We start from the raw sequence: 25,882 nt of genomic DNA, 5'->3' as shown, positions 1-25,882 counted from the left end.
GAGGCCGGCAGGACTTGTCCCTGGGGAGCAGCAGGATGGATCCCCTCTTCTCCCTCAAGATCCTTAGCCTCACTCCTGGCGGGGTGGGGGAAAGCAGAGACCCTGAGCCAACGGTGACTTCTGTCCAACAGCCCATCAGAGCAGACTTGTGGACACAAAGCCAGGCTTCCGGCATCCAGCCTCCCTGGAGGGGCTGAAGGTACCCCCCACTGGACCTGAGTGGAGCCCCCTTGGCCTCTAGGAAAGCACTGTGCTGGGAGGAGGGGGCAGAGGTCAAGGAGAGGAGAGCAGATCCGGCCAGAAGCTGCAGGCCAGGCCGGCTGGAGGCAATACCCGCCCTCCAACTGCTGCCCAGAGAAGTCACCCTTGGAGAGCTGGAGCCCAGGGAGGGCCCTTGGGTCCCATGCAGAGCCGCCCTGGTGCCCCAACGAGGCTCCTCCAAGGCGCGGCCTTTAGTTCCCAGCTAGCTTCCCTTCTCCCCTCCAGCTTCCCGGAGTTGCTCAAGTCCCTCTTGGGGGCCTTGAGGGAGAGGGCGACCCGCCTATCCCCCATCCACCTTCTCCTCCCCGGCCCAGGCCCCTCGTTGTGGGCTCTCACTGCCCGGACTCCCCCAAACAGCATCGCCCGGCAAGCTGAGGGTTAACTCCCGGGAGCTCCCAGACCGCGCCGAGTGGGGGGTGGGGGGCCGGGGGGCGTGCCTGTCGGGAAGTATGGATTTCTGCAGTGGTTTTACTGGAAAAGCTGTAGCTGAAGGTGGGAGGGGGTCACCATGGCAACTTCTGGCTATGGGAACAGGTTGGCGGGTGGGAACCAATTCTTCCAGGGGCCCAGGGGGCCCGGCTGGCGCTTGGCACCCGGGGGGCCCCAGGGCTGCCCCCTGCGGGGGTCCTCGCCGTGCTGGGGAGGCACAGAGACCCTCCCCAGCCTGGAATTACCGACTTCCCGGCCTCCCTCCCGCAACCTCTCCGCAGGGCCGGCCCCTCACTCAGCCGCCCCGCCCCCCACTGAAGTGCCCCCCACACCGAGCTGTTAATCGATGGACCAATTACCATGCGGCCGCCGGGGAGCTCGCGGGAACCTCCCTCTTGAAAAAGCTTTGCCTTGGGAGAGGCTGACTCTGTGGCCGGAGCTGAAATTCAGGGAATGCCATGAATGAGGCTCCCCCTCCCCGGCCCTGCCCCACCGAGGGAGTCTGGGATTGCAGGGGGTCCAAGAAGAGCCCACCCCCACCGGCCCCAACTGGGAAGTTCAAGAAAATCCTCTCCACCCCCAGCACAAACCCGCGCTGCACCACTCGGGGCGAGGGACATGGGGCCTCCGCAAGCCCCAGACGGGCGTGGGGGGTTGGGGGCAGCAGCCGGGAGGCACAGAAGGCTCCGCGAATCCCGACGCCCCCTGCCCGCTGCCGCCTCTGTGGGTTTCCGGGAGCCCCAGGCCTGCCCTCCCGTCCGACCTGATGCTTCGCCCTGCCCTGCCCTGCCCTGCAGCCCATTGAGCCCCCGGACCCCGGAGGGCCTCCTGGGTGCCGGCAGGACCTCAGGCCAGGGAGCGCTGGGCACTGCCGGTGGGAGGGTCTGGAGCTCCCAGGCCCTCTAGGCTCAGGTTCCTAGGGGCCCAGAGAGGTGGTGGAGTTTGGCCTCTGAGCCCCCCCCCCCCCCCCCCCCGCAAATCCTGCAGGCACTGGGTGGGCGGGCGCGACAGGGAGGGGGTGTGCCCAGGAGGCGCTTCCAGGAATCTCCAGTGGCGCTGCCCAAACGGCCAGGAAGAGGGCGTACAGAGGGCATCTGCAGCTGGGGGGCCCGTCGGGGAGTGAGTGAGGGGGGAGGTCCACCCTCCACCCTCCCGCAGCTAAAGGAAGGACCACCCGCCCGAGTCCACGTGGGCACCAATCCCAGTTATGCTGGAGGCCCTTAGACGTGTGGTTCCTCTGAACCTGTTTCCCCAGCTGTAAAATGGGCAGGATAAGACCACTCATGTCTCCAGGGGGTGAGCACTGAGACCATTAACGCCCCGGAACGTTAATAGGCGCGGGGTTCCTAGGTCACGCCCGTTCTCTCCCCTCCCCACCCCAACGAAAAAGGAGCTGGGACCCTTCTTAAGGCCTCCTGGGTTTTGCTCACCTCGTTGGTGACCGGGGCCGCACCCGGGCGAACTGGCCTCTGCGAGCGCCCCCTGCTGGCCGGGCCCGCGCAGGCCGGAGCCCAGGTCAACCCGCCCCAGGTGCCGCCTCCCGCAGGCCCGCCGCTCGCTACGGTTGCCCCCAGCGCCCGTCGGTGCCTGAAAGAGTTAAACCGACAGTGGATGAGGTCCTTTTCTCCCTCACCCCAGCCTCGGCCTCCGGCCCGGGCTGACTTAGGGGACACCCAGATCAGCGCCCCCGCCCCCACGCCCGCTCCGCTGCTCCCCCTACAGCCCCCTCCCCGCCCCCCGCGCCGCCCGGGGCTTCCATCTCGCGCTCTCGGATCTGCCGAATCCCGATAAAACATTTGGGGGAGATAAGTGCTGCGTATAAATAATTAAGACCACATGCATATTCGCCAACAAAAAAAAAAGTTTAAAACCCCCATTCCGGGAACAGCTGCGTGTGTGGGGCCCGGGCGGGGCTGCTGAGGCCCACCTCCACCCCACTTGAGGCCTTCCCCACCCCACGGGCTCCTCCGGGGAGGGTCAGTCCGGGGCTCCTCCTCCAGCGAGCCCTGCCCCCAGCCCCAGGGGGAGCTGTCTCCCCGCGGGGCCAGAGTCGGTGGGGAGCCGGTGGCGGAGGAACTCCGAGCCCAGGGGATGGGGCGGGGGAGCCGAGCATCACCTGGGGGGTGGCCCTCATGCATCGCCAGAGGCCAAGGCCCTAGGTAGGGTCCCCCAACCCGTATGCCGGGCGGGGTCTAGGCACCCAGGTGGTGCCCAATAAACATTTACGGAAGAAATGAATGAGTGAGCCAGTGAGCTAACTGCTCCCAGGCCCCAGCCGTGTCTGTCCCGAGCTCTGGCAGAGGGCACACAGCACTCACCCCCACCAGCTGCTGGCGGGCACCTTCTCCTGGTGCAGCTAGAGGGCCTCAGCTAAGACACTGGAAGGAAGAACTTCCAGAGGGAGCCAGGCCACAGGCCAGGCAGAGTACAGCAGCCCCCCTCCCCTCGTCCTGGGCCAGCGGGTCAGCCCAGGATTGTCCTGGGCTAAAGAAGGCGTCTCCCGAGGTGCCTCTGCTCAAGGACCCTCCAGCCTTCCCGCCTGCCAACACTGTCCGATCCCATCCCTCGGGCTGCTCTCCAGGTCTCCCGTCCCCTAGACCACCCACCTGCTCCAGGACTCCCCGCATACAGCTTGCCGCAGGCCTTTGCTGGAGCTGCCCCTGGAGGCCTGCCCCTCTGCCCCTGACTCACGGAACTCTTCATCTCCTCTCTCCCCCTTCTACTCTGTTTTCTCATCCACATCATTTCACGTATTCCCTTCATGCCCAGGATGTCCCAGGCCCCGGGCGGGGGATCCCGAGAATGAAAGACACGGGTCTTGCCCTCCAGTAGCCCACAGCTCAGGGACGCTGGCAAGTGACCAATGCCAAAGGCTGCTCTAAGGTAAGCCAGGTGCAGAGGAAACAGCGAGAAAAGGGTGTGTATCTTGGCAGAGGGGCTATCCTGGAAGACTTCCTGGAGGAGACAAGCTGAGTGGAGTCCGGAAGACGTGGGATTCCTCCCAGCGCAGAAGGCAAGGAAGGGTCGACCGGGCCTTCAGGTTCTCCCAGCACGGCCCCCTGCTGGCTCCACACACACCTGTGGTGCTCACAGCCATGGGCTCCAGTCCTAACTGCACTACTTACTAGTTACTCTACCTCCTGGACCTCAGTTTCCTCACCTGTAAAATGGAGGTCATGGTCCTGGCTATGCAGGGCTCCTGACCACTCATCCTTGGTCCTCTGTTCTCAGGAGGCGGAGCGCCCTACCCCAGCACCCAGCACGGGTCAGCAAACCTAACAGGTGCCCCGGATAGAGACTGGTGGATGGATTGAGGACCCTGGAGCTTTCCCCTGTTCTTCCTGCCTCAGCGGCAGGGAGCACAAGCCTCTGTTTACCCAGGACTCTGGGAAGGCACCTTACACTCAGGATGGCTGGCATGCTGCAATCAACAGCCCACCTGACCAGGAACACTTGCGGCCACAGTCTGTCCTGCCCTTCCCCGGGGTCATGCAGGCGCGTGACAAATATTTGTTTGTGGAATGAAACTCTCCAGGGAGGAAGCTCCACCCAGGGACCCAGGGCTGAAGAGACAGGATACCTGCCTCTGTGTGTTGTCCTAAGGGATTCTGGGGTTCCTGCTCAAAGGGCTGCTCCTCTCTCACACCAGGGGCCAGGGTGAGCTCAGGCTTGTCTCTGCGCCCAGCGGGAACCAGAGAGAGGCCTGAGCCCCATCTGTGCCCCTGACATCTCCTAGTCTTAGCATGTTTTTTGTTTTTTGTCTTTTAAGTAATCTCTCCACCCAACGTAGAGCTTGAACTCACGACCCTGGGATCAAGGGTCACACGCTCTACCTACGGAGCCAGCCGGGTGCCCTGACAACTCCTGGTCTTCAGACCCCACCCTGTGACTTCCATTCACTGTGGCCAGCACTCCAGTTCCCCGAACATAGGCTCTTTCTTCATCCTGGACTTTGGACACAGTAGGCAGGTGCACAGGATAAGAAATTCTAAGATCTAAGAGACAATGACTTTCAAACCTTCCTACTGTTTGGATCACGCACCCTCTAATACAAAATGTTTGAGCTCGTAACAGTATATGTGTAGTTATTTATAGATTACAAGTTTCCATGACTATATGAATGTATTATTTGCATTATAAAACATTCACAAAAGGTTGCTATTTAAAAGGATCAAATTTAAATCTAAGCAAAAAATTCTCCCTACCCCAGGGGGTCATCCCCGTATATCCCACTCTGGAGACCAAAGCCAGGGGGAGGCTCTTCGGACTCCCCATGCTGTGATGGGGTCCCTGGTGCCTCCCCTACTTTGATCCAATCCCCAGCTTCAGGGTCCAGTCTTCCTTCTTTCCAAAGACCCCTCCCCCGCAAAAAACCCTCTGCCACTATGAAGATCATGCTTTTCCTGACCCCAACCATTCTGTCAGCAGCTGACGAGCCAAGCTTGGGGTGCTCAGGGTGTCCTCAACAAGGACCATCTAGTCCCTCCTCGGCAGGGCTGCCAGCAGAGAAAGAAATGAGACTTGTTTGTGGCACAGGGGACAGAAACAGGCCCACCAGGAACAAGATAACAGAAAGATTGGGGATCCTAAGCAGACAGACTTCCTGCAGTTAGGGCATAGGAGGGTGCTCTTCAGTGATTGATTACCCGGGTTCAAACCCAAGAGGCTATCTCTAGAGTACACGGCAGGTGCCCAACACAGGAATATTGTCCATAAACAAGGTAGGATCTGCCCCCAGGGCACTGGATGTCTGTCTGTCCCTGGATTCTGACCCCACCAGGGGCAAGGCCACCATTCTCACCCGTGTCCCTTGTGACCTGTGACTCCTTTGGGGACATCTACACAGGGTGGACAAGGTAGGCTGGAAATCTACAACAGAAGCCCTTTCCCATCCTCGCCTCCTAGGACCAAGGGCCAAGGGAGTCTCTAGGACAGCAGAGCCCAAAGCCCTGACACCTTTTGTCCTTATGAGTTCTGTCCATGTCCACTCTCTAGCACCTTTTTTGCTCCTCCTTCCCACACAGGTTCTATCCCCCTGGCGGCTGCAGGAGGAGATGGGAGACAGAGGAGGGTCTGGGAGAAGGGCACCCTGCCAAGCTCGAGGGGCAACAGTGGGAGCCCTGACCTCCCACCATGCAGGACCCCGAGCCTGAGCCCCAGGTGCTCAGCCCATGGGCCCCTCACCCTTGAGTCCTCTGCGTCTAGTATGGGGTCAGCGTCTGTGGAACTGGACCCACCCTCCAGACGGGCCGCCGTGCCCATGCCCAGCGTCTGAGCCCTCTGTCCTCCCTGCACGCTGGGCCCAGGGGCCAGGGCAGAGGCCCTGAGTAAGGCGAGGGCCCAGCCTGCACGAAGCTGACCTCGAGCCTCAGCCCAGGCCGCGTAACAGGAAGCCAGAGGCCGATGCCGGTAAGCAAGGCAGATTCAGAGATCAGAGGTCTGCTGCCTGATCAGAAGCGGCCTGGAGTCGGAGGACAGATTACTGGAAGAAGGAGGAAGCTGGGCAGTAAATAACCAGACCCCGAACACTGGCCTCTAGCTGTCGGGAGCCCAGCCGGGCAGTGCAGCCCAGGGGCCCCGGGGAGGGGCAGGGCCGGGGCCGAGGGAGAGGCCCAGGAGGTCCAAGGTGTGCTCTGCTTGCAGCCAGAGCTGGGAGGAGGGGTGGGTCTAGAAGGCAGGGCTGGGGGATGTCCAGAGGGTCCCAGGGCAGGGCCTGATATGTAAGGAATCTCCAAAGCTCTGCAGAGGGTCGCTTGGGCCCCATCCCCAGGCCACCTGCTCCACAGCCATGCATCCCCAGCCCCCACCCCCCAGGGGGGCCCTTGTAGTGGGGACCCAGCGCTGGGCTAGCTTGGCTCCCCCCCAAGGCCTCCCTGCTTGCCCCCCCGCCCCTGAGCTGATTCCTGGAAGGCTGGCTGCTTCCCAGCAGAGCCGAGGGAGCCCTGGGGCTACTGTCCCAGAGGATTTCCCAGGATTCCAGCTGCCCCACCCACCCAGCTGCCAGGCCTTCACACTGGGCACTTCGGTCTTCTCTAGGCACCCTGAGAAGCTCTTAGGACCAGGAGCTCCCCATGGGCCTGCCCCACTGGAACCCCAGATATAGGTGCCTCTCTGGAAGGGGTTGGATCCTGACTCGGTACCTCCAATCTCAAGAGGCTGAGCCCCCAGGCTTGCACAGTTGGCGGGGGTGGGGGGGAGGCATCAGAGGCCTCCCACCCCAACTCTGGGCCTTAGGGATGGAGGGCTTGTGCTGGGTGGAGGAAGGGCCTCCAGCTTGCCAGAGAGAAGTGGCAGGGGATGGGGTTCACCTCTCTGAGGTTCATGGGGCCAAAAGGCCTGCCCAAGGCCACTTTTTATTCTAGAAACCGTGGTGGCGGCTTGCCTCCCAGCATCCCTGGCACTTCTGACCAAGACCTTCCCAGCCCCACCTCCATGGCTCCCTACTCTGATTCGCACCCCAACCCTCCGGCCCGGCCCAGAGCTTAATGGGCACGGGGTACATGACCAACCTACCCACCCAGCAAAGAGAGGACCGTGCAGTGCAGGGAAGGTGACCTCCATGTCACGGAGTGACTTGCCTTGGAGCTGCGGTTCCCACCTTCTGAAGCCTTGGGGGGAAATAATCGGTCAATGAGTGTAAGCCTAAGGGGGAGGCAGAAGTTCCAAATTTTAGAAGACAATTAGGAGAATATCATGGTGACCTTGAGGAGAGGGAGTTCTTAAGCAAGACACTAATTATAAAGCGGGGGGGGGGGGGGGGCGATAAATTTAACTACAGAAGAGGAGGAACTTGTAATCTATCAAGTATTCCATAGAAGTGCAAAGACAGGCCATAGAAAAGAGAAGCCTTTTTTCGGCAACACAAGCTACAGACAGGATTGGTACCCAGCGCATATAAATAACTGGCAGATCGCTGAGAAAAGGCTTCGGCTCCGCACGGAGGAGGACTGCAATTGGCTAAAACATAAGAAAAGGCGTCCAACTCCGCTACTCATCAGAAAGAGCAGATAAAAATCAAAATATACCAGCAGGCCGGCACCGAATGGCTGAAGTCATGAAGTGTGATCCTGCCCAGGGATGGCAGGAACGGCACACGGTGGGAAAGCAGGAACAGAAATCATGGCAGCCACTCGGGGAGAGGGGTTTGGTGCTGACTCGCAGAGCTGCAGATCCGCGGGGGGCTTGTCCACAGAAAGGGGAGCACATGTGCCCCAGCAGCACTGTTGGTAAAGCAAACCTGAAAATAACCTGGATCCTGAAACAGGAAGAACGGAGAAATAAACTATGGTCTAGGCGCCCGGCGGAAAACGCCCGCCGTGCCAAAGCCCGAAGCACAGCTCCACACAGGTGCCATGCACCCCACTGGGCTGCTACTGAGGGACCCGTCCGTGGTGGCAAAACCAAGAAGAAGAGCAGGTAATGATCCTAAAAGTCAGACCGCTGCAGTAACTACTGACAGAGGGGGGGCTTGTGAATGACAAGGAAACTTCCGGAATCCTGGCCATGTCTGATTTCTTGATCTGAGTAGCAATGACCCGGGAGTTCCTTCTCTATGTGTATTTATTTGTAAAACTGGGCAGATATACTTCACGCACTTTTCTCTTTCCCGTTGTATGATATAACATTTTTGAAAGCACAAGTGTATCCGAGCACTGTGCGGGGCGCTGGGCATTGGCCGGGCAGACCCCCACCCGGCCCTGCCCCTGGTGGGGTGCCGGTGAAGGTTGTGTGGGTTTCCCTCGGCCTGGACAGCGCAGGGTCTCCCGGCTGCCGTAATATCAAGCCCACCATGGGTTGTTGCAGAGCCTGCCTGCTGGGCAGTGGGGTGCAGGCCCCTCCCCCTCACTGCCCCTATTCTCTCCGGGTCTCCCACTGTTTCGATTTCCCAAGATGGCCCTGAAGGTGACCCATCTGTCGTGCTATGGACATCTCCCTCTGCAGCGGGCTTGGAGCAGTCCTCCTCCTGGCCCCTTCCCTCTCCAGCAGCACATGTGGCCTTGACGTGGGGCCCAGCGCTCTCTCCTTTGCCACCCCCTCCCCTCCCCCCAGTCTGCGGAGATTATGGTGCAAACAGTTCTCCCTTGACTCCCAGGCTGCTGGGCCTGGATGCAGGCCAGCGCCCTATGGATCCTGCGGGCTCAGGGCCAAGAGGCTGGGATGGGAAGGACATTTCCCCCAACCTGTTTACCAGGACCCAGGGCCGCTATCTCCAGTTCCAATCTGCTGCCTCCCTTTATCTCAGTGGGGCCAGCCCCTGGTTCCCAGCAGCAGCCTCCCCGCCACTCACTTCCTGCCAGGGGCCCAGCGTTACAGGAATACGCACGCTGAACTCGGCTCGTGCGTGTGTGTGTGCGTGTGTATGCGCCCACACCCCAGAGCTTGCACCTGGAGGGGTGCCAGCAAGCCTGGGGGTGCCGTGAAAGCAGCCACCCCAGAGCTCATGTCTTGCTCCCCGCCCCAAGCCTGACCAGTGTCCTCCCACTGCACAGGGGAGCAGCAACTAGATATCTTAAGAAGGCCAGGGAAGGGGCTATCCTGAGGACCCCCATGGAGTGTCCTCCATGGAGAGACCAAGGCAGGACCAGTGTCTCTCCTCATCCATTCCTGGCCTCCTCTTGCACAGGGCCCCAGGGCCCTCCATGGTCAGAGCTGCTCACGCAGCTCCTGGCCCCCCACGACAGTGTCCACGTTCCCCGGGGGTACTGGGGTTGGGGGAAGCTGATCCACGTGTCTCCCTTCGTCAGTTGTTAAGCTGGAATTAGCTGGGCCCGCTCCAGATGGGGCATACAGGACACTCCAAAGGCCAAGAGCATCCTGGCCCTGGCCCATAACCCTGGGGGGCAAGGAGGGGAGATGACACACCCCAGAAGGTGGGCCATCTCCCTCCCCTGCTGGAGCGGGCTCAGGGGGGTTCCTGGAAGAAGGAACGGCTCAGCTGAGACCCAAAGACTGAGAAGGTGATAACCAAGGACGCGTGCCGATGGTTGGGGGAGGGGGGATTTCCGGGCAGAAGGAACACAGGTGCAAAGACCTAGGGTGAGACAGAGGCCGGAGCATTCAGGGAACACAAGTGTTGCCATCCGGCTGCCATGCGGTGAGAGGGAGGGGACTGTGACAAAGAGCCTGGCTGGGGGAGGGGCGGGGCAGACCCGGAGGTGGCCTAGCCCAGGGCTGTGGCCTTGGGGGAGGAGGCAGCTGATGTGGGGGGTGGGGCAGGTCTGCGTGCAGGCAGGAGACAATCCCACGACCTTCGATCTCCAGGGGTGGCAGCTGCTTAGGGGCTGGACTCTGCTCTGAGCAGATGGATGGGGTCTGCTCCGTAACCTGGGGTAGTGGGGAGGGGGCTGCACCAGGGCCTCTGGCTTCTCCTCCCCAGCCCGGGAGCTGCGAACTGTTCCCAGCTCACCAGCAGGACGACAGATTATCAGACGCAGCCAGGGACACATTCAGACGCAAGCACACAGACACATACACATGCACAGACGTGCGTGCACACACGCATGGGCAGCCCGCATCCACCCCCTGCACTTGCACACACGTACACACACCTACACAGACGTATGCACACGTGCGTGTATATACACACATGTGCACATGCAAACAATGCTTGCACATATGTGCACATGGACACACACATATACATGTGTGCACACGGATACGCACACACGAGAGCCTAAACAACCCCCCTGAGACCAAGCCTTGGGCAGAGGGCCCCCCCAACCCAACAAGGCCTCAGAAACATGCCTCAGGGAGTGCCTGGGTGGCTCTGTGGGTGAAGCGTCTGCCTTCGGGTCATGATCCCAGGGTTCTGGAATCGAGTCCCCAGTCAGGCTTCCTGCTCAGTGGGGGTCTGCTTCTCCTCCTCCCTCTGCCCTCCCCACCCCCCACTTGTGTTCTCTCTCGCTCGCTCACTCTCGCTCTCTTGCTCTCAAATAAATAAATAAAAATCTTAAAAAAGAAAGAAAGAAAGAAAGAAAGATGTCTCGTTGCTCGGGGGAGGGCCCTCACCCTTGTTGCTCCCTCCACCACCAGGGTGAGGGGGACTGGCCCAGGTGCCCTAGGACTAGGTAGGAGGTGACAAGCAGCACCTGGTAGGTAGAAGGAACCTCTGTGAGGCCCTAGCTTCCCCCAGGAAGAGGCCAGCTCTCTGGGGAGACAGCTCTGTCACAGGAGGAGAAAGGCTGGTTTGGTGACCAGCTGTGTCACTTTGGTGGCCGCCTGGGATAGTGGGATGGCCCTAAGCCCCCTGCCCAGGCCTCCTCCTCCAAGGGTGCTATGATGATTTTTTTTTTTTTTTAAGATTTTATTTATTTGACAGAGAGAGACACAGCGAGAGAGGAAACACAAGCAGGGGGAGTGAGAGAGGGAGAAGCAGGCTTCCCGCGGAGCAGGGAGCCCGATGCGGGGCTCGATCCCAGGCCCCTGGGACCATGACCTGAGCCGAAGGCAGACGCTTAACGACTGAGCCACCCACTCACCCCTAGGGTGCTATGATGACTAACAGGGAGGCTGTGGGTGGATAAGCTTGGCAAACTGTGAAGTGCCTGCAAACAGGAGGCCATGACTGGGATGTGCTTGGGGATCCCGCCGTTTGCACCCTTACTCCTTGTTCTCCTGAAAGCCATCGCTGCTGCCCCAAGCCCTCCCTTCCTGTCCACAGAGGCCTCTGCTCCCCACCCCCACTTCCCAGCAGAAGGGCTGGAGCCAGACTCAGAGATAAGGGGCTTGTTTTCCAAGGGCCCGGAATTCAGTGCAGACTGTGGGTCAGGGCCAGAGGAGCACTGGGGTGGGGAAAGGCACAACGAGCCTTTCCTTTAGATGGGAGTCCTTGGGGCCACCGATCCTACAGAGATCTTGTGATTTTTCCTCTTTCAAGGTGCCCGCACTAGGCATGGGGGGAGAGGTGGAGAGCTCCAGGGAAGGCGCCCTAACCCTGGATACAGCTCCATCTCCAGCCCTGCTCACTTCTCTGCCAGGCTGGCCTTCTTTCAAGATTTCCAATGCTCCAGCTCCCTCCTACCCGGAGCTTTTGCCTTATGTTCCTCCTCTGTCTGATTAGCGACCTGCTCTGTCTTCAAAGCTCAGCCCAATCCCTGCTTCCTCCAGGAAGCCTACCCTGATGCCTCAGCCAGGCCCATGGCAGCATCTCCCGGTTCTGACATCCACCCTCTTCCCAGTGCTCCCTCTTGGGCAGCATCCTGTCCCCACCCTGAGGACCCGAGCTCCGAGAGCAGCCTCCTCTTCCTCTCCTTTATCCCCAGACCCAATTGGGAGCAGGCACATGGCAGACCTCTGATGAAGGTGTGAGTGCCCTCTTTGATGAGGGGTGCCCTGATGAGAGCTGTGGGCACCTCTTCTGGGGAACTTGGGCCCCTCTGGGACCAACTTCCTCCCATGGGGGACAGACATCTGTGGCCATATTCCAGGGAGGGGAGCAGCCGAGTGGGGCTGCGCACTCAGAGGGAGCCCTGTCCTCCCTGTGTGAGGCAAGGTCACCCTGCAGAAGGGAAGGTCCAGTCTGGGCTGAGTCACGGTGCTCCCCGCGGCAGCGGCACCAAGCCCCAGGGCCCTGGGCTGTGACCAGTAAGGATGGTCATAGCAGCAGCAGTAAGAAAGGGAACACTCATATGTGGCACTTACCCCAGCCAGGCACCAGGGTCAGCACTAAGCTTAATTAGTCATGGAATCCTCAAAACAGCCCATTCTGCAGTTAGGGAGACTGAGGCACAGAGAGGTTAAAAGGCTCGTCCAAAGCCGCACGCCTGGTAAGTGAGGACTTGAGTCAGTCGGTGCCCTTCACTCCGCAACCCTGCACTGCACCTCAGCTGAAGGCAGCCCACCTCTCAAGGGCAGGGGTATGGAGGAGGGGGCTCTCTGTGCACCCCTCTAATTCTGCCTCCCGTACACCCCATGAAGCCGGAAGCCCAGACCGGTTGCGCCATCTCTGGATGCCTCTTGCCTGGCACCTCGGCAATGCCCGGCACACAGTAGGTACTCAACAGATCCGTATTGAAAAAAAAGTCAATGACGGGACGCTACTTTTTTAGGGGCGACATAACACAGTGGTTCAGACCTGGACCCTGGAGACAGACGGCCTGGCCACTTCCTCGCCAAGTGACCGTAGGCATTAGCTTGTGCGCGGCTCGGTTTCCCCATCTGTGAAACGGGGATGCTACTGGTACTTGTCTCCTAGAGCTGCCGGGAGGCTTAACTGCACTAATATTTGTAGGGTGCCCGAGATAGAGCCTGGCACACGGCAGGAGTCACACGAGCGTCCGCTCTATAACGCTCGTCCGGCCTCGGTTTCTTCTTCGGAGAGCAATACCCTCGCTCTCCCACATGTCCCCATCGCGCCGTGCCCGCCGCCGTGAAGCCCGAACTACAACTCCCAGCACGCCTCGGGGCCCTCCTGCCCGAGCTCGCGCGGTGCCCGCCGGGACGAAGTCCGAACTACAGCTCCCAGCATGCCGCGGGCACTCCCGCAGGCCCAGGTCCGCCGCGGCGGTCGAAGTCCGTGAAGGCCCGCTGCGCCCACCCCGTCGCTCGCGGTCGCCCTCGCTGGGAAGGGTCGGGGTGGGGGTCGGGAACTGCCCCCGCCATGCTCCGTGGACTGGCCCGGGCCGCGGCCCGGCGGCCCGGGGCCCTCTGGACTCGGGGGTCTGGGAGCGGGACGGGGGTCCTGGCGCACGTGGTGGACCTGCGCAGCGACACGGTGACCAAGCCCGGGCCGGCCATGAGGCGCGCCATGGCCGAGGCGGTCGTGGGGGACGACGACTACGGCGAGGACCCCACCGTCCGCGGTGAGCCCGGTGTGCAGGCCGCGGCCTGGGGTCGTCGCGGGGACCCCAGAGCGCTGTCCGTGGTGCTGGCGGGAGAAGTGGCCCGGGGCGCAGGGGTGGCGGCTCAGCTGCAGGCTAGGCGTCATGCCCTGCGGCCTTGCTGCTCAGTCTGGCCCATCACCCGACAGTCTGTTGGAAATGCAGATTCCCGGGTCCCACACTTACACCTGCTGAGCCAGAATTGCACGCTAACAGGACGCCCAGGGGATTGGTGTGCGCATTAAGGTGTCGAGCTGCCTGATGAGATGGGTGTGGTCTCCTCTTGCAGAGGAGGGCTCTGGGATGCTGAGTGTGGCACCCAAGGTCTCCTACCCAGCGAATGGCAAGGCAGTATTTGAACCCAGGTCTTCTCTCTAAAACCTATAGCTATCGTCCTGCACGCACGGCCTTTCCACATGAAGACACACAGAAAACCAGTCTAGAAAAGAGGATGCACACGCTGCGCCTCTCAAGGAGTGGACGCTAATAACCTAGGGAGCGTTATTTTCAAGACACAGTGTTGAGAGTTGCCACTCTAGCAGATCACTGCCATTGTGAGCGTGTATACCTCTGCGGTGCCAGGGACTAGCCACAGGTTGCCACTTGAGCTCCTAGGGCCTGTGTGTGGGGTCAGGTCGTGATTGGTGATCATGCATTCTGCAGACACTTGCTGCCCGGAACTTCAAAAGTGCTGAGCCCACTGCTTAGTAGGCAGCCAGACACACAGACACCATGGGGTGGAGGAAGTGCTGGGGCTGGCATGTGTCCCCAGAGAGTGCCTTGGGAACTGGGGGGGAGGGGAGGCATGGAACTCACAGGGAAGGGGGACTTTGCAGAGTAGCCTCTTACAGGGCGAGTGGAGCCCCCAGGCAGGGAATGGAGCTGGCTCACTGGGTGTTGAGAAAAGTGTTTAGGATACAGATAGGGAATGTGGCTGGAGTGTGGGGTACCAGGAGCCCCTGTCCGTGGAGGTGAAGGCAGAGGGCAAATCCCACTGGCCTTGAATGTCATGCTAAAGACTTGGGACTTGATACCACAGGCAGAGGGGAGCCACAGCAGGCTTTAAAGCAGGAGCCTGAAGCCCCGCCCCCCAACCCCCCAGAGCCTCCCCTTCTGAGAGCTCCTGTCCTTCTGTTCTGGGAGAGGAAGTCAGCAGAGAAACCGCAGGGCCCCACCTGCAAGGGGCTGATGGGAAAGGAAGTGAGACAGGTGTGAGGTCTGAATGGGACAGGGGGGTTCAAACCACAGAGTTTCAATGCTGGGGGGGGGGGGGACCATGGCCCAGGAGGAGGCTGGGTGCAGAGGGTTGACTGAGGGGCCTCTATACCCAGATATGCGGTCACCAAGACCACAGTCTGCAGCCAGCGGACCAGGGCGTCTGTCTGGCTTGGCCACTCACCTCAGCAGGACACGAGCTCATGGTTATGAGTAATGCAAGGAGAGTGCCATTGTTGATGGAGTCTCCCTGCACCCCCATCCCTTCCCTCCTCAGAGCTGCAGGAAAAGGCCGCCAAGCTGCTGGGGGTGGACCGGACCTTGTTTGTGCCCACCAACACCATGGCCAACCTCATCTCTGGTGAGCGCGGCGTGGGGTGACTCCCATTTGCCCTCCAGGTCCTCCCTCAGCATTTCTCTCCTCGGTGCTGTGGGCAAGGCTGGGACAACATCAGTGGGGTCCTGAGCCATCTGGACTTCTGCTGGGCTCAGCCAGGAGGGCCCCTAGCAGGAGATGAGGGAGGGGAGGAGAGTGAGGTCAGTGTATCCGTGCTCCTCCCCCAGCTCCCTCCCCAGATGGTCTCCCTGGGTCAGGCGGGCAGCCCTCTCCACACTGCCCTGTCTCCAGGTTCTGGTAACCACACCTCCCTCTTGCCCCTTATGGCCTGGGAGTCTTGCTCTGTCCCTTGTGACTTCCTTCCATGCTGCCACACCTTTGTGAATTGTCCCTTTATTAAACTCTGGCTTCCAAGTGTGCATGTGCCCTCTGTTTCCTGCTGGGCCTGACTGATGCCCATGCCCTGAGCTGGTTGGCCCCCGGGGGCAGCATGGTGGCCAGCTTTCTGAGCAGGAGATGCTCTGCAGGTGGGCTGCAGGGCACAGGGCGCAACACCTCACAGGATGGTTATCCTAGACTTTTGTAGTTCACGGGACTGTTTTCTGGCACACGCAGTAAGGTGTCTTGAAGGGGTGCCGTTTCCTCATTGGCATAGGCACTTGAGAGCTAGCCTCCGGGCTCAGCCGGGAGCTGGGCGGGAGCAGATGGGCCCCATGGGACTCAGAGCCAACACTGCCCTCCCCCATCTATCTCAGTGATGTGTCACTGCCAGCGCCGAGGCTCCCAGATCCTCCTCGGGCAGGAGTGCCACCTCCACGTCTACGAGCAGGGCGGGGTGGCTCAGGTAAGGACCCGGCACCCCTCACCTGGGGCCAGCACAGGCTGCTCAGCATTTCTGGTGGGAAGCTGCTTCCCCGGCACCGTGTTGGGACCTGCAGAGGGAAGAAATGGCCGGGGTGGTGGCGTCTCTAAGGAGGCGGGAAAGGGAGCCATTCCCAGACTGACCACGTGGGGGCAGCCGCGGCCCAGCACGCCTCCATCAGACACCGGCTGTGCTTGGTGCTCTGCTGCCCCCTAGTGGGCATCCGGAGCACGCGGCGCTCGGTGGGGAAGGACCCATCTCGGGAGAACACAGCCCTTGGTTCCTCCCCTTCTTGCTGGGGTGTCCGTGCCCACGTCCGCAGCACAAGGGGAAGGCTCGATGGCCCCGAGCTGGAGAGGAGCCGATGGGACAGAGACAGGAGGTGACGCTGCGCGCCTGGACCTGATCTCCATCCCTCCACCCCCAATACCTGCAGATCGCTGGGGTGCACTCCCACCCCCTCCCAGACCTGCCCCACGGCACCTTGGACCTGGCTGAGCTGGAGAGGGTGATCACACGGGGCCTCGGGAGCCCCTACCACCCGGTCTGTGAGCTCATTTGCCTGGAGAACACCCACAGCAGCTCAGGGGGCCGGGTCCTCCCCATTGACTACCTACGCCAGGTAGGCCCTACCCCACCACTCTGCCCACCCCCAGCCAGCTCCTGGCTTCCTGTCCTGTGGAGCCCCTCTCCCAGGACTGTGTCTCCTCTTATACACCGTGGGTGCCCGTGGCAGCTGGAACTGCGGCGGGAGGGACGTGTGTGGTCGGTCCTAGGCTGCAGATATGGAGGGCACTACTGCCCCAGTTTAGGCCCCAAGGACAGAGACAACCCCCCTTCTCCCCAGGGAGGGAGTCCCAGAGCAGCACCAGCTTGTGCAGGGTGTGAGGGCTGAACCGTGCAGCTCCCTGGTGTGAGAACTTGCTGCTAACTGACCCTGCAGACCTACTCCTTGCCCATACGAAGGGCTGAGATCATCTCCCTCATGGAGCCATGGGGTGGCTTAAATAGGATGCGGCATCTCTGGCTCGCGCCACGTCAGCATTTGGCCCCAGCGAGCCCGCCGTACACATGAGATAAAGCGCTCAGCACCAGCCCCCTTTACAGAGGATGGCACCCAGCCTCAGGCAGCAGAGTGCCTGCTCCGGTCCCTGGGGGCCAAGCTGGACACCAGCCCAGCTCTGCTCACTCTGGACCCCTCGAGGCCCCTGGAGACCCGTCCTCCCTCCGCTCTGGCCCCACCCCAGCCCCTCTGACTGCTGCCTGCTCTTTGTTCCCAGGTGCACCTCCTGGCGCGGAGCTGTGGGGTCCGGGTCCACCTGGATGGGGCCCGGCTGATGAACGCTGCGGTAGCTCTGCACGTGCCCCCTGCCCGCATCGTGGAGCACTGTGACTCTGTGTCTCTCTGTTTCTCCAAGGTGGGGTGCTCACAATAGGAGTCAGCTGGTGTTCCCGAGCTCCGATGCTGGCAGCGGCTGGCCCTGGGCCCCTTTAGCCCCTCCCCAGACGGGGCCCCGTCCCCCTCACATCCCCCTCCCCTGGCCACAAGGGCAAAGATGTACACCTGGGGGGCTGGCAGGCAGGACTCTCTCCTCTCTTCCTCCCAGGGCCTCGGTGCACCAGTGGGGGCCTTGGTTGGGGGGCCCAAGGACTTCATCGAAGAAGCCTGGCGCCTCCGGAAAGCCCTGGGCGGGGGGATGCGCCAGGCCGGGGTGCTGGCTGCCGCTGCCCTAGTAGGACTGGCGGACTTCGAGGAGGTGCTGCCAACGGACCACCAGAACGCTCAGAGATTCGCCAGAGGTACCTGGACCATGGCCCCCCACCCTCACTTCCTTTTGCTCCCAGAAGAGTGCCTGGGGGCCCCCCGTAGCAGGACCCAAATCCCCTGCAGGCGTACGTCCTTCTGACTCTAGAACGTGTAGGTTAGCCCTGAGCCACAAGGCGTGGGAGCCAGGGAATTAGAATGCTTTACCAGGCCTCACTGGTGGAGGGTCTGGACCAAGAAGCATGCAGTGGATGTCAGGAATTCCTATTTCTTGCAGGATCTGGCCGAGTGGAGCCTCTAACCTAGGTCTTTACATCTGTCAGTTGAGTCCTCAAAACAATCCCATGATGTCCCCACTTTACAGATGAGGATACCGAGGCCCAGAGGTTAACTGATTTGTCCCAGGTCACACAGCTGAAAAGTAGCAGAGCCAAGTGTGTGGGACTCCAAGGGTCCCTCTTCTCCCCACTACAGTCGGGCTGCCCTCTGCCTGTCCTGGGACGACAGGGCCGGACGCTGGAGACTGGGGTGGGGTCCTGGGGTCGGGCTCCACTCACCACAGGCCCCGGGCCCAGGGTTCCAGGAGCTGGCGTCCCCCATCTGCTCCGTGGACCTCGCCGCCGTGGAGACGAACGTGGTGATGGTGAGGGTGGACGGGCCGCCGCCCGAGGAGCTCTGCCGGCGTCTGCAGGCCGTGAGCGCGGACGAGGTGGCCCAGACCGGCCGTGCGGTGCGTGTGCTGCTGTTCCCCTGGACCGAGCGGTCAGTGCGCGCCGTGTGGCACCGCGACGTCTCCGCGCAGGACACCGAGCTGGTGCTGAAGAAGTGGGGGTTCGTGCTGAGGCAGCTGGGGCCCTGAGGACGGGGTGACCAGACCCTGTGCCCCGGCCGGGATCCAGGTGGGGAGTGGAGGTGTCCTGAGGGAGCAGGTGGAGGAGAGGCAACGAAACAACACCCCGTTACCCCCTTGTCTCCTCGGACCCCCGACTTCCCACCCTCAGGGTGAAGCCTTCCACCTGCGTTCATTCAGCAAGACCTCGGTGCCTCCCATGTCCCAGACAGGGCGCCACGAGGGCAGACGGGGGACCCCATCCCAGCCCCTCACCAAAGCCCAGGAAGCAGCCAGGGCAGGGCTTCTGCTCCCAGCGCACAGAAAAGGAAACTGCCCCGAGCCATTTGCTCGGAGTCGCGCAGCTGATGAGCGTGTCCCGTGCTCGGGCTGGGGGACACCGGAGCAAGGGTGACAGGAGATTAGAAAGGGACAGCGGGGCTGGATGGCAGGGAGCCCTAGCTGCTGTGTCGGGGGCTGGGCTTTATCCTGTGGTCATCTATATATTTTTTCCTTTTTCAAAAATAAATTTTCCTGCTTACAAAAGAGTATGTCTTTATTGTAGATGATTTGGGATTGGATCTCGTTTTTAGCAGTTCCTGGGGTCATGTAGGCCCAGTGGCAGAGAGGGAGGCCCCCACCAAACCCCTGTGCTCCCCGCTCCCCAGCGAACCGCAGGAGAAGTCCAGTTAGAGCCTCACAAGTTGAGAGGACCTGCCCGCCAAGCTGCCCCTTCCGACGCGGAGGCGGGGGGTGGGATCCTCTGCCGCCTGTGCCGACCCACAGAGAAGGGGCTTGTGTCTGCAGAGGACGTCTCTGGATGGACGGACAGACACACAGGCGTCTCTGGATGGACGGACACACAGGACATCTCTGGCTGGATGGACAGACACACACACACACACACACACACACACACACACACAGCTGCTAACAGTGTTACTGCCCGCACACTGTTTATAATTCTGCTTTATCCATTCTGAAAAAATTTTAAGAGAGAAAAACAAGGCTTATCCACTCGGAGCATAAACTGATTTATTTAAGGACAAATTGGCACAACGTTGCGACATGGAATGGTAAACACTAAAACATAAGTACAGAGGGAAGCCCTCAGTGGGACCCCCAAATGGTGCCAGCCCCCAGGGCCCCAAGGAGCTTCCTGTAACCTTTGGAGCGATAAAGGGGGGCTGGGGGAGGGTAGACCAGGGCCAGAGGGGCCGCCATCCACTCCCCGCACACATCCCAGACTCCTGAACCCCAGATGGGGCTGTCTGGGGCTTCGGGTGCTGCACAGCCCCCTGGGGACCCTTCTCTGCCACCTCGACTTCTCTACCTACAGGAAAATGAGCGAGCCTCACGACGGATGACCCAGGTGCCTAGCCACAGTGCGCCTGCGCCCTGGTCTGCGAGCTGAGCCCCACCCACGCCGTTTAGTAAGCCTGCGGCCCAAGCTCCAGGCCCCGGCCTCTGCCTCCCTGGGCAGCCCCGGCCCCTCCTGGCTAAGAAGCCCCTTCGCGTTGCCACTGTGCACGGCTCCCCCACCCCCACCCCTACTAGGACTTCCGCACCTGCTAGTTCTGGGCACTCACCAGGCCCCTGGAATCACAGACATTCCCCAGGGGGCTGCAGATGGGAGGATCGGGGTCCTGGAGCGCCAGCCCAGCAGAGGCGGCAGATGCACCAGGACGAGGACAGAGGCCTGAGAACAGGGAGGGGGCCGAGGTGCATCCAGCCCACTCGGCTGCCCTTGCAAACCCCAGGGGACTCCTGGGCCCCCTCCTCAGTCTCCGCCCCTGCAACATCTGCCCTTGAGCCAGTGGACCGAACAGAGGCCTGGGAGTCCCACCCGATGTCAGGGCATCTGGCTCTGCCATGTGCTCTGGGATGGTCTGGGCCTCAGACTCCCCTTCTGTAAAATGGGTGAATGGTAACTAATGTGAAGGGCGACTGGAGGACTGGACAAGCAGATGAGCAGGTGATACTCTGCTCGGAGCCTAACTCAGTGGGTGTTTAACAGATACCTGCTTCTCTCTCAAATTCCCTCCTCCCCAGGACAGAGGGTAGCTCCTCCACCTGACCCAGGGCCCTAGGAACGAGGACAGCATGGCACACCAGGGTTGATGGGAGAGAGCGAGGGCAGGCTATGCCCTCGAGAGGCAAGGGGACCCGCTGAGCACCAGGAACCTGCAGCACCCCCACCCCGACCCCACTAACATTCCCTTGGGCCACTTGCTAACTCTTTCTGGGACTCCCTTTTCTCATCCCCAAGAGGAAGCCAAACCAATTGGTCCCTAAAGGGCATAAACCAGGCAGAGGAGCCCCCCAAACATCCAGCTTTGCCAAGCAAGAGAAGCCTGGATCCTTGGCTCTGCCCCCAACCCCTGCCCCTGCAGGGGCCCCCCTCCCAGCCAGAACTCCAGCCAGGCCTGCGGGTGCAAAGGGGAAACTGGGCCCCTCTGGGACTCAGATGACCACAGAGCGGGGGCCCCCCGGCTGCCGGCTCAGGCTGCGGGCTCGGGCTGCTGTGAGCAGGAGGAGGCCACAGAGAGGCCACAGAGTGCCTCCGAGGCCAGGGCTAGAGCCCAGCCGAAGCTGACCCGGATGTCCCCCAGGTGCTGGGGCCGTACTGGCGGGCGGTCTCGGCGAAGGCCAGGTGTGAGCAGTGGATGTAGATGCTGACCCCCACCAGGGTCAGGGCACCTGGGGGAGGGGGGCAGGGGGACCACTCGCTGTGTCTACCCTCTGGGGGCAACTGCCTAACCAGGTCCTGGCAGAAGCGGTCCTGCAGACCAGGAACCCCTACCCACTGGCCTTTGGGGGAAATGGAGGCTCTGATTCAGTTCCCAAACCCCCAGACCTCACCCCGCAAAACCTTCCTTATAAAGAGAACCACCTACACCCTCAGCAACAGTCCCCACTCACATAACTGCCCCTGCATACACAGCACCCTCCCGTATCCCCCAGTGTCCCCGACACACACACACACACACACACACACACAGAGCCAGTGACCTCTACTGGCAGTCGGGGAGCTCTGGAGCTCTGGCCAGGCCCCCCTTCCTCACAGTGCCCCCCACTTCATTGGGTTACCCCCGCCGCTCCTCTGGCCCTAGCCTAAGCCTCCAGCTTTTGCAGGCCCCCTGCCTGCCCCCAGGTCTGCGATCCGCCCCCCCCAGGCCTGCTCCCGTCAGTGTCCCCGACGCTGACACTCTCCTCCGTCTGGCGCTGCAGAGTTCCTACAGTGACGTCAGCTGACCCACTGCCAAGAAGCAGCCCCCGCAGGGACAGCAGTGGTGCAGCCAGGCCGGACCCTGGGCGCACGGAGCAGGTCGGGTGTTCCTCGAACCAGGTCCCTCGGAAGAGGAGCGCCCGAGTAGCTGCCTCCAGGCCCGCCCTTAACCCACTGGCCCGGGCCATGTTTCTGAGAGCATAACGCCAAGGCTTCCTGGATACAATCCCACCCCTTCGCTCCTCTCCCTGGCTTCCCAAGCTCCTCTTAATTGGATTTGGACCCACACAGCCGGTGTCTGGGGCCAGGCCACAGCTGACATGCTGACTTCTCCTGCTCTCATTCTCTACAGCTCACGCCCAGGCTGCGGGTCCCCCAGGCTCTCGGCACCCGGCAAGCCCGCCCGTTCCCACTTGACCAAGGCCTCCCACAGGGCCCAGCACCCCCTGGGGAGGAGGCAGGCCTGCCCCAGAGGGAGCCCTAGGCCAACATGGTCTGGGCCTCAAGTGCCATGGCCTTGACAGTAGAGCTGGCCCGGATGCCAGACGCGGCTCAGGCCTTGCCCCTGACAGCACAGGCCTCTGATGACTGACCCCAAGGAGCCCCAGCCCACCATCAGTGACAGCCGGCCTTGGGCAGCAGGGGGCACCAAAGCGGGGGGCACGGGATCCCCAGGACAAGCTTCCTGCTGACCTTGGTGAATCCTTGGACACCTCAGCTGGAAGCTGGGACCACAGGGAGGCCACAGCTGCAGCCCCGAGGGAGTGCCTGGCCAGCGCCCAGCAGAGTCTAGATGAATGTCAGCTGAGGGACTGTCACCAGTCACATTCTGGGCCTGGACCAGGGTCACTGCCAAGGGCTGCGAGGCCCCTTTCCACCTGTCTTACTGCCTGGGACTGCCCACTCTTGTTCCTCCCACCAGGCCACTCCAGGAAGCGGAGGAGAACAGGTGGGGGCCGGTCTCATGCCCCTCGTGCAGGTGTAGGAGGGCAGGTGCGGGATCGCCTTGGGGAGCCTCATGCCTCCTGTGCCTAGAAACTCAGCCTCCCTGGCTCGAGGCCCACAGCCAGGACCCCTGCCCCTGTCCCTAGAAAGGCCCAGTACTACCCAAGGGGCTTTCGCCTGCTGCGGCTCAATCCCCTGGGTGGGCCCAGGCTCAGCACAGGCCAGATGGGAGCAGGGGACAGGGTGGCAGGAGAGGAGGCACCCCCACTCCCAGGATCTGTGCCCCCCAGGGTGCCCACACTCACCCCCCAGCAAGAAGTAGCAGCCGGTGAAAAACAGCAGCAGGACGCTCTGTGCCAGGGAACTGAAGAGGCCACAGATCCAGCCACAGATGACAAGGACGAGGCTCAGGGGCAGGACCACCATGACAGCTCGGTGCAGGGCTGCCAGGAGAGGGGGCTCAGCGTCTGGGCAGGGACCTGGACCTGCCCCCACCCCCCAGGCAGCTCCAAGTGAGCACTTCAGAGCCCTGTCTGCCTGGAGGTCCACCTTCACAGGACAGTTTTGCCTGGAGATTAAGGACAGACAGGAGATGACTCGGCTGCAGGACTCATAGACGAGGTGCTGCACAGGGGTGGGGACATCCAGGTTCTCACTGGCAAAGGGGTCGATCAGGGGGATGCAGCTGTTTTCCCTAAGAAGCAGAAAGGACACAAAGCCTGGTGGGCTGGACACCTGTGGGGTCACCACCCACCGTGAGTTTCTCTGAGATGGGTGGTCTTGCAGGCATGCTGGGCAGCACGCTCTCACCCCTGCCGGAACCCAGTGGGCTGACCAGTGGCCAGGGAGCCCCGTCAGATTCTCTCCCGGACCCCAGAGTTGTGGCTCCAAATGGGTTTGGAGGGTTTAAGACCTTCTGTTTTGTTTCTGTAACATACAAATAATACCTACATGGATGTCGGTCTAAAAATCACAAACATCCAAGAGACCCTGCCCTCAGCACTCCCGTAGGCTTGGGGCCCCGAGCATGCTCACGTGCGGCTTTGCCTGGACAGGAAAAGGTGCGCGTAATGTGGACTCTCTGACTCTTGCACACACACGTGCACACGCCAGGAGGGCTTTGGGGCATTAGGCCCAGTCCGTTCAGTGGCTGAACCAACAGCTCATCTTTCCTCCCCAGCTGCCTCGGAGGAAGGCATGGTCACGCACGCACATGCACGCGTGTGCACACACACTCATAGTCACCTACACATACACTCACATGCACACACGCATACTCTCTCAGACACATGCTCACACATTCAGAGTCACGCACACACGCTCGCACTCACACTGACCTAGGCTTACATGTATGCACGCACGCGTTCACACGCTCTCCCTGGCGCTGCTTCTGCCCAGTGCTGTTCCTGTGCGGGGGAGGCCCCCAGCCTGCTGGCCGCCCCCTCATGCAGGCCTTGCAGAGGGAATGCCTTCCCCTCTCTCTGCGGGTCCGAAATGCATGCAGCACTCCTGTTTGGTGCCCGAGCGCGTGTCAAGCCATCAGGTGGTGGTGGTGGGGGAAGGTGGAAAGAAACAGGGGTCTTTCCCCGGAGCCCTGGCTGTGCCAGGCTGAACCTCTGGGGACAGCAATTGAGAAACAACTCGTGGTCACTTGGATGTGGACCTGGGGCCTTCCTGGAGGCCCCCAGTGCCCCACACCTGCTCCCACCTCAGCACCCACTCCTGCTTGAGGAAGAACAGCAGCCCAGTGCCCTGGGTGGCGGGCCTGCCCCTGCTTTCCCCCCTCATTCCTCCAACCATCCCCCACCCGTTTGCACCCTGAGAAGTATCGCTTTCTCCCCATCTGATGAAGACTTGGGAGGCGGAGGAGGGACGAGCTCCTAGGTCAGGCAGCAGCCCATGGCAGAGCTCACTGAGAGGCTGGGGTTGACTTGTCATCTACCAAGTAATGTGCCCACAACTTCTAACACAAGACACCCCCGCCCTGCCAGGGAGGGCAAGGGACTGCCTGGGGCTCCTGCTCCCCGGGTTCTTGGGTCCTTATGGGGCCATGCAATGCCCCCCCAACCCTTTCATTTCTGAGCCCGGATTGGTAGCCCTACTGTCACTGCCCGGTTTTGGGAGAGGACAGAGTCCGGGATGGGGAGTGGGGCACGAGGGGGCGCCGCCCTGCCTGCGCCCTCTGCGCCCGGCCCGCCACAGCCGTACCTTCGCAGACCGCCAGAGCCCCGAGTGCGAGGACAGCCGCGCGGCGCGCCCCGTGTCCGCCACCTCCAGGACGTACCAGTAGTCGCTGGCCAGGGCGGCCGCCAGCAGTGCAAAGCTGAGCAGCCCGCCCAGCCGGGCCATGCGGGGCTGGGGAATTTGGGGAGCGGAGAGGGCCGAGGGAGTGAGAGAGTGTGGGGAGAGGGGAAGTGGGGAGTGGGGGAGCCTGGCCAGGGAAGGGGCGCCTGGGATTTGGTGAGCCGGGCTGGGAATGGGGTGCGGTGGAGTAGGGGGCACGGTTGAGGGGATGCAGGGAGCCAGGGCGGGCACACTGGCGCGTCCGCTCCAAGGCTCTTCTGGATGCAGCGCCCCCTTTCCTGCCTGTGCGCAGGCCTCGTGATATGCACCCCCAGGCTCGCAGGAAGATCGGTCCCACCTCTCGGTGACGGCGATTGCAGAGCTCGGCCCCAGGGGACAGAAGGAAGTCTCAGAGCCGCAGGTACACCCGCCACAGACCTGGGTTCAAATCCCAGCGTCCCCGAGGAGCTGGCCGCTGGAGTGGGTCCCTGGGCAAATGTCTTAATCTCTCCAAACCTCCGGTTTCTCAGCCACCAAATGGCCGGGCTAAGGAGGAGGAAGGGTGGGGCCTGCGTCGCCCCAGGAGGGAGCTCAGCAGGCAGCTGACCGACCTCGCTGGCCAGGAAGCCGCAGCCTGAATGGTGGGAGGCAGCCGCCCCTGGCTGGGGCAATTGGCCGCCGGCTGGTCCTGTGGTCCTGGTCTTAATCCGTCTCCAGGACTAGCCAAAGGGATCCAGCGAAGTGGGGTGGATGGGCAAAGAGCCTAGGCAGGTTGGCACGGGGGCTGTTGCTTCCAGTGAGCTTCGAATTACAAACACCACAGGGGGCGAGGCTGGGTTCTGCCTCTGCACCACTCACTCAGCCACACGCGTGAAGCACCTTCTAGGACACGGGCCAGGCGCTAGTGGG

The 25,882-nt window shown here is 61.6% G+C and overlaps 2 protein-coding genes across 2 annotated transcripts; one reads left to right on the top strand and one right to left on the bottom strand.

The window, feature by feature from the left end:
- The first annotated feature begins 13,196 nt into the window (after window positions 1–13,196).
- LOC116648096 (probable low-specificity L-threonine aldolase 2) lies at window positions 13,197–19,053 on the top strand. The gene is made up of 7 exons (XM_032429903.1): window positions 13,197–13,490; window positions 15,001–15,084; window positions 15,816–15,904; window positions 16,359–16,544; window positions 17,203–17,340; window positions 17,530–17,722; window positions 18,263–19,053. The coding sequence occupies exons 1-7, from the start codon at window positions 13,289–13,291 to the stop codon at window positions 18,544–18,546; spliced, it is 1,176 nt and encodes a 391-aa protein (XP_032285794.1). The 5' UTR covers window positions 13,197–13,288; the 3' UTR covers window positions 18,547–19,053.
- Window positions 19,054–21,017: 1,964 nt separating this feature from the next.
- TMEM235 (transmembrane protein 235) lies at window positions 21,018–25,039 on the bottom strand. The gene is given in 5 exon segments (XM_032429985.1): window positions 21,018–21,133; window positions 21,136–21,216; window positions 22,996–23,133; window positions 23,936–23,946; window positions 24,909–25,039. Coding segments are annotated over 5 exon segments (477 nt in total).
- Between the last annotated feature and the right edge of the window lie 843 nt (window positions 25,040–25,882).

This window comes from Phoca vitulina, unplaced genomic scaffold, assembly GCF_004348235.1.
Source record: "Phoca vitulina isolate PV1807 unplaced genomic scaffold, GSC_HSeal_1.0 scaffold41, whole genome shotgun sequence".
NCBI lineage: Eukaryota > Metazoa > Chordata > Mammalia > Carnivora > Phocidae > Phoca > Phoca vitulina.
This window is presented reverse-complemented; position numbering and strand designations above follow the sequence as displayed.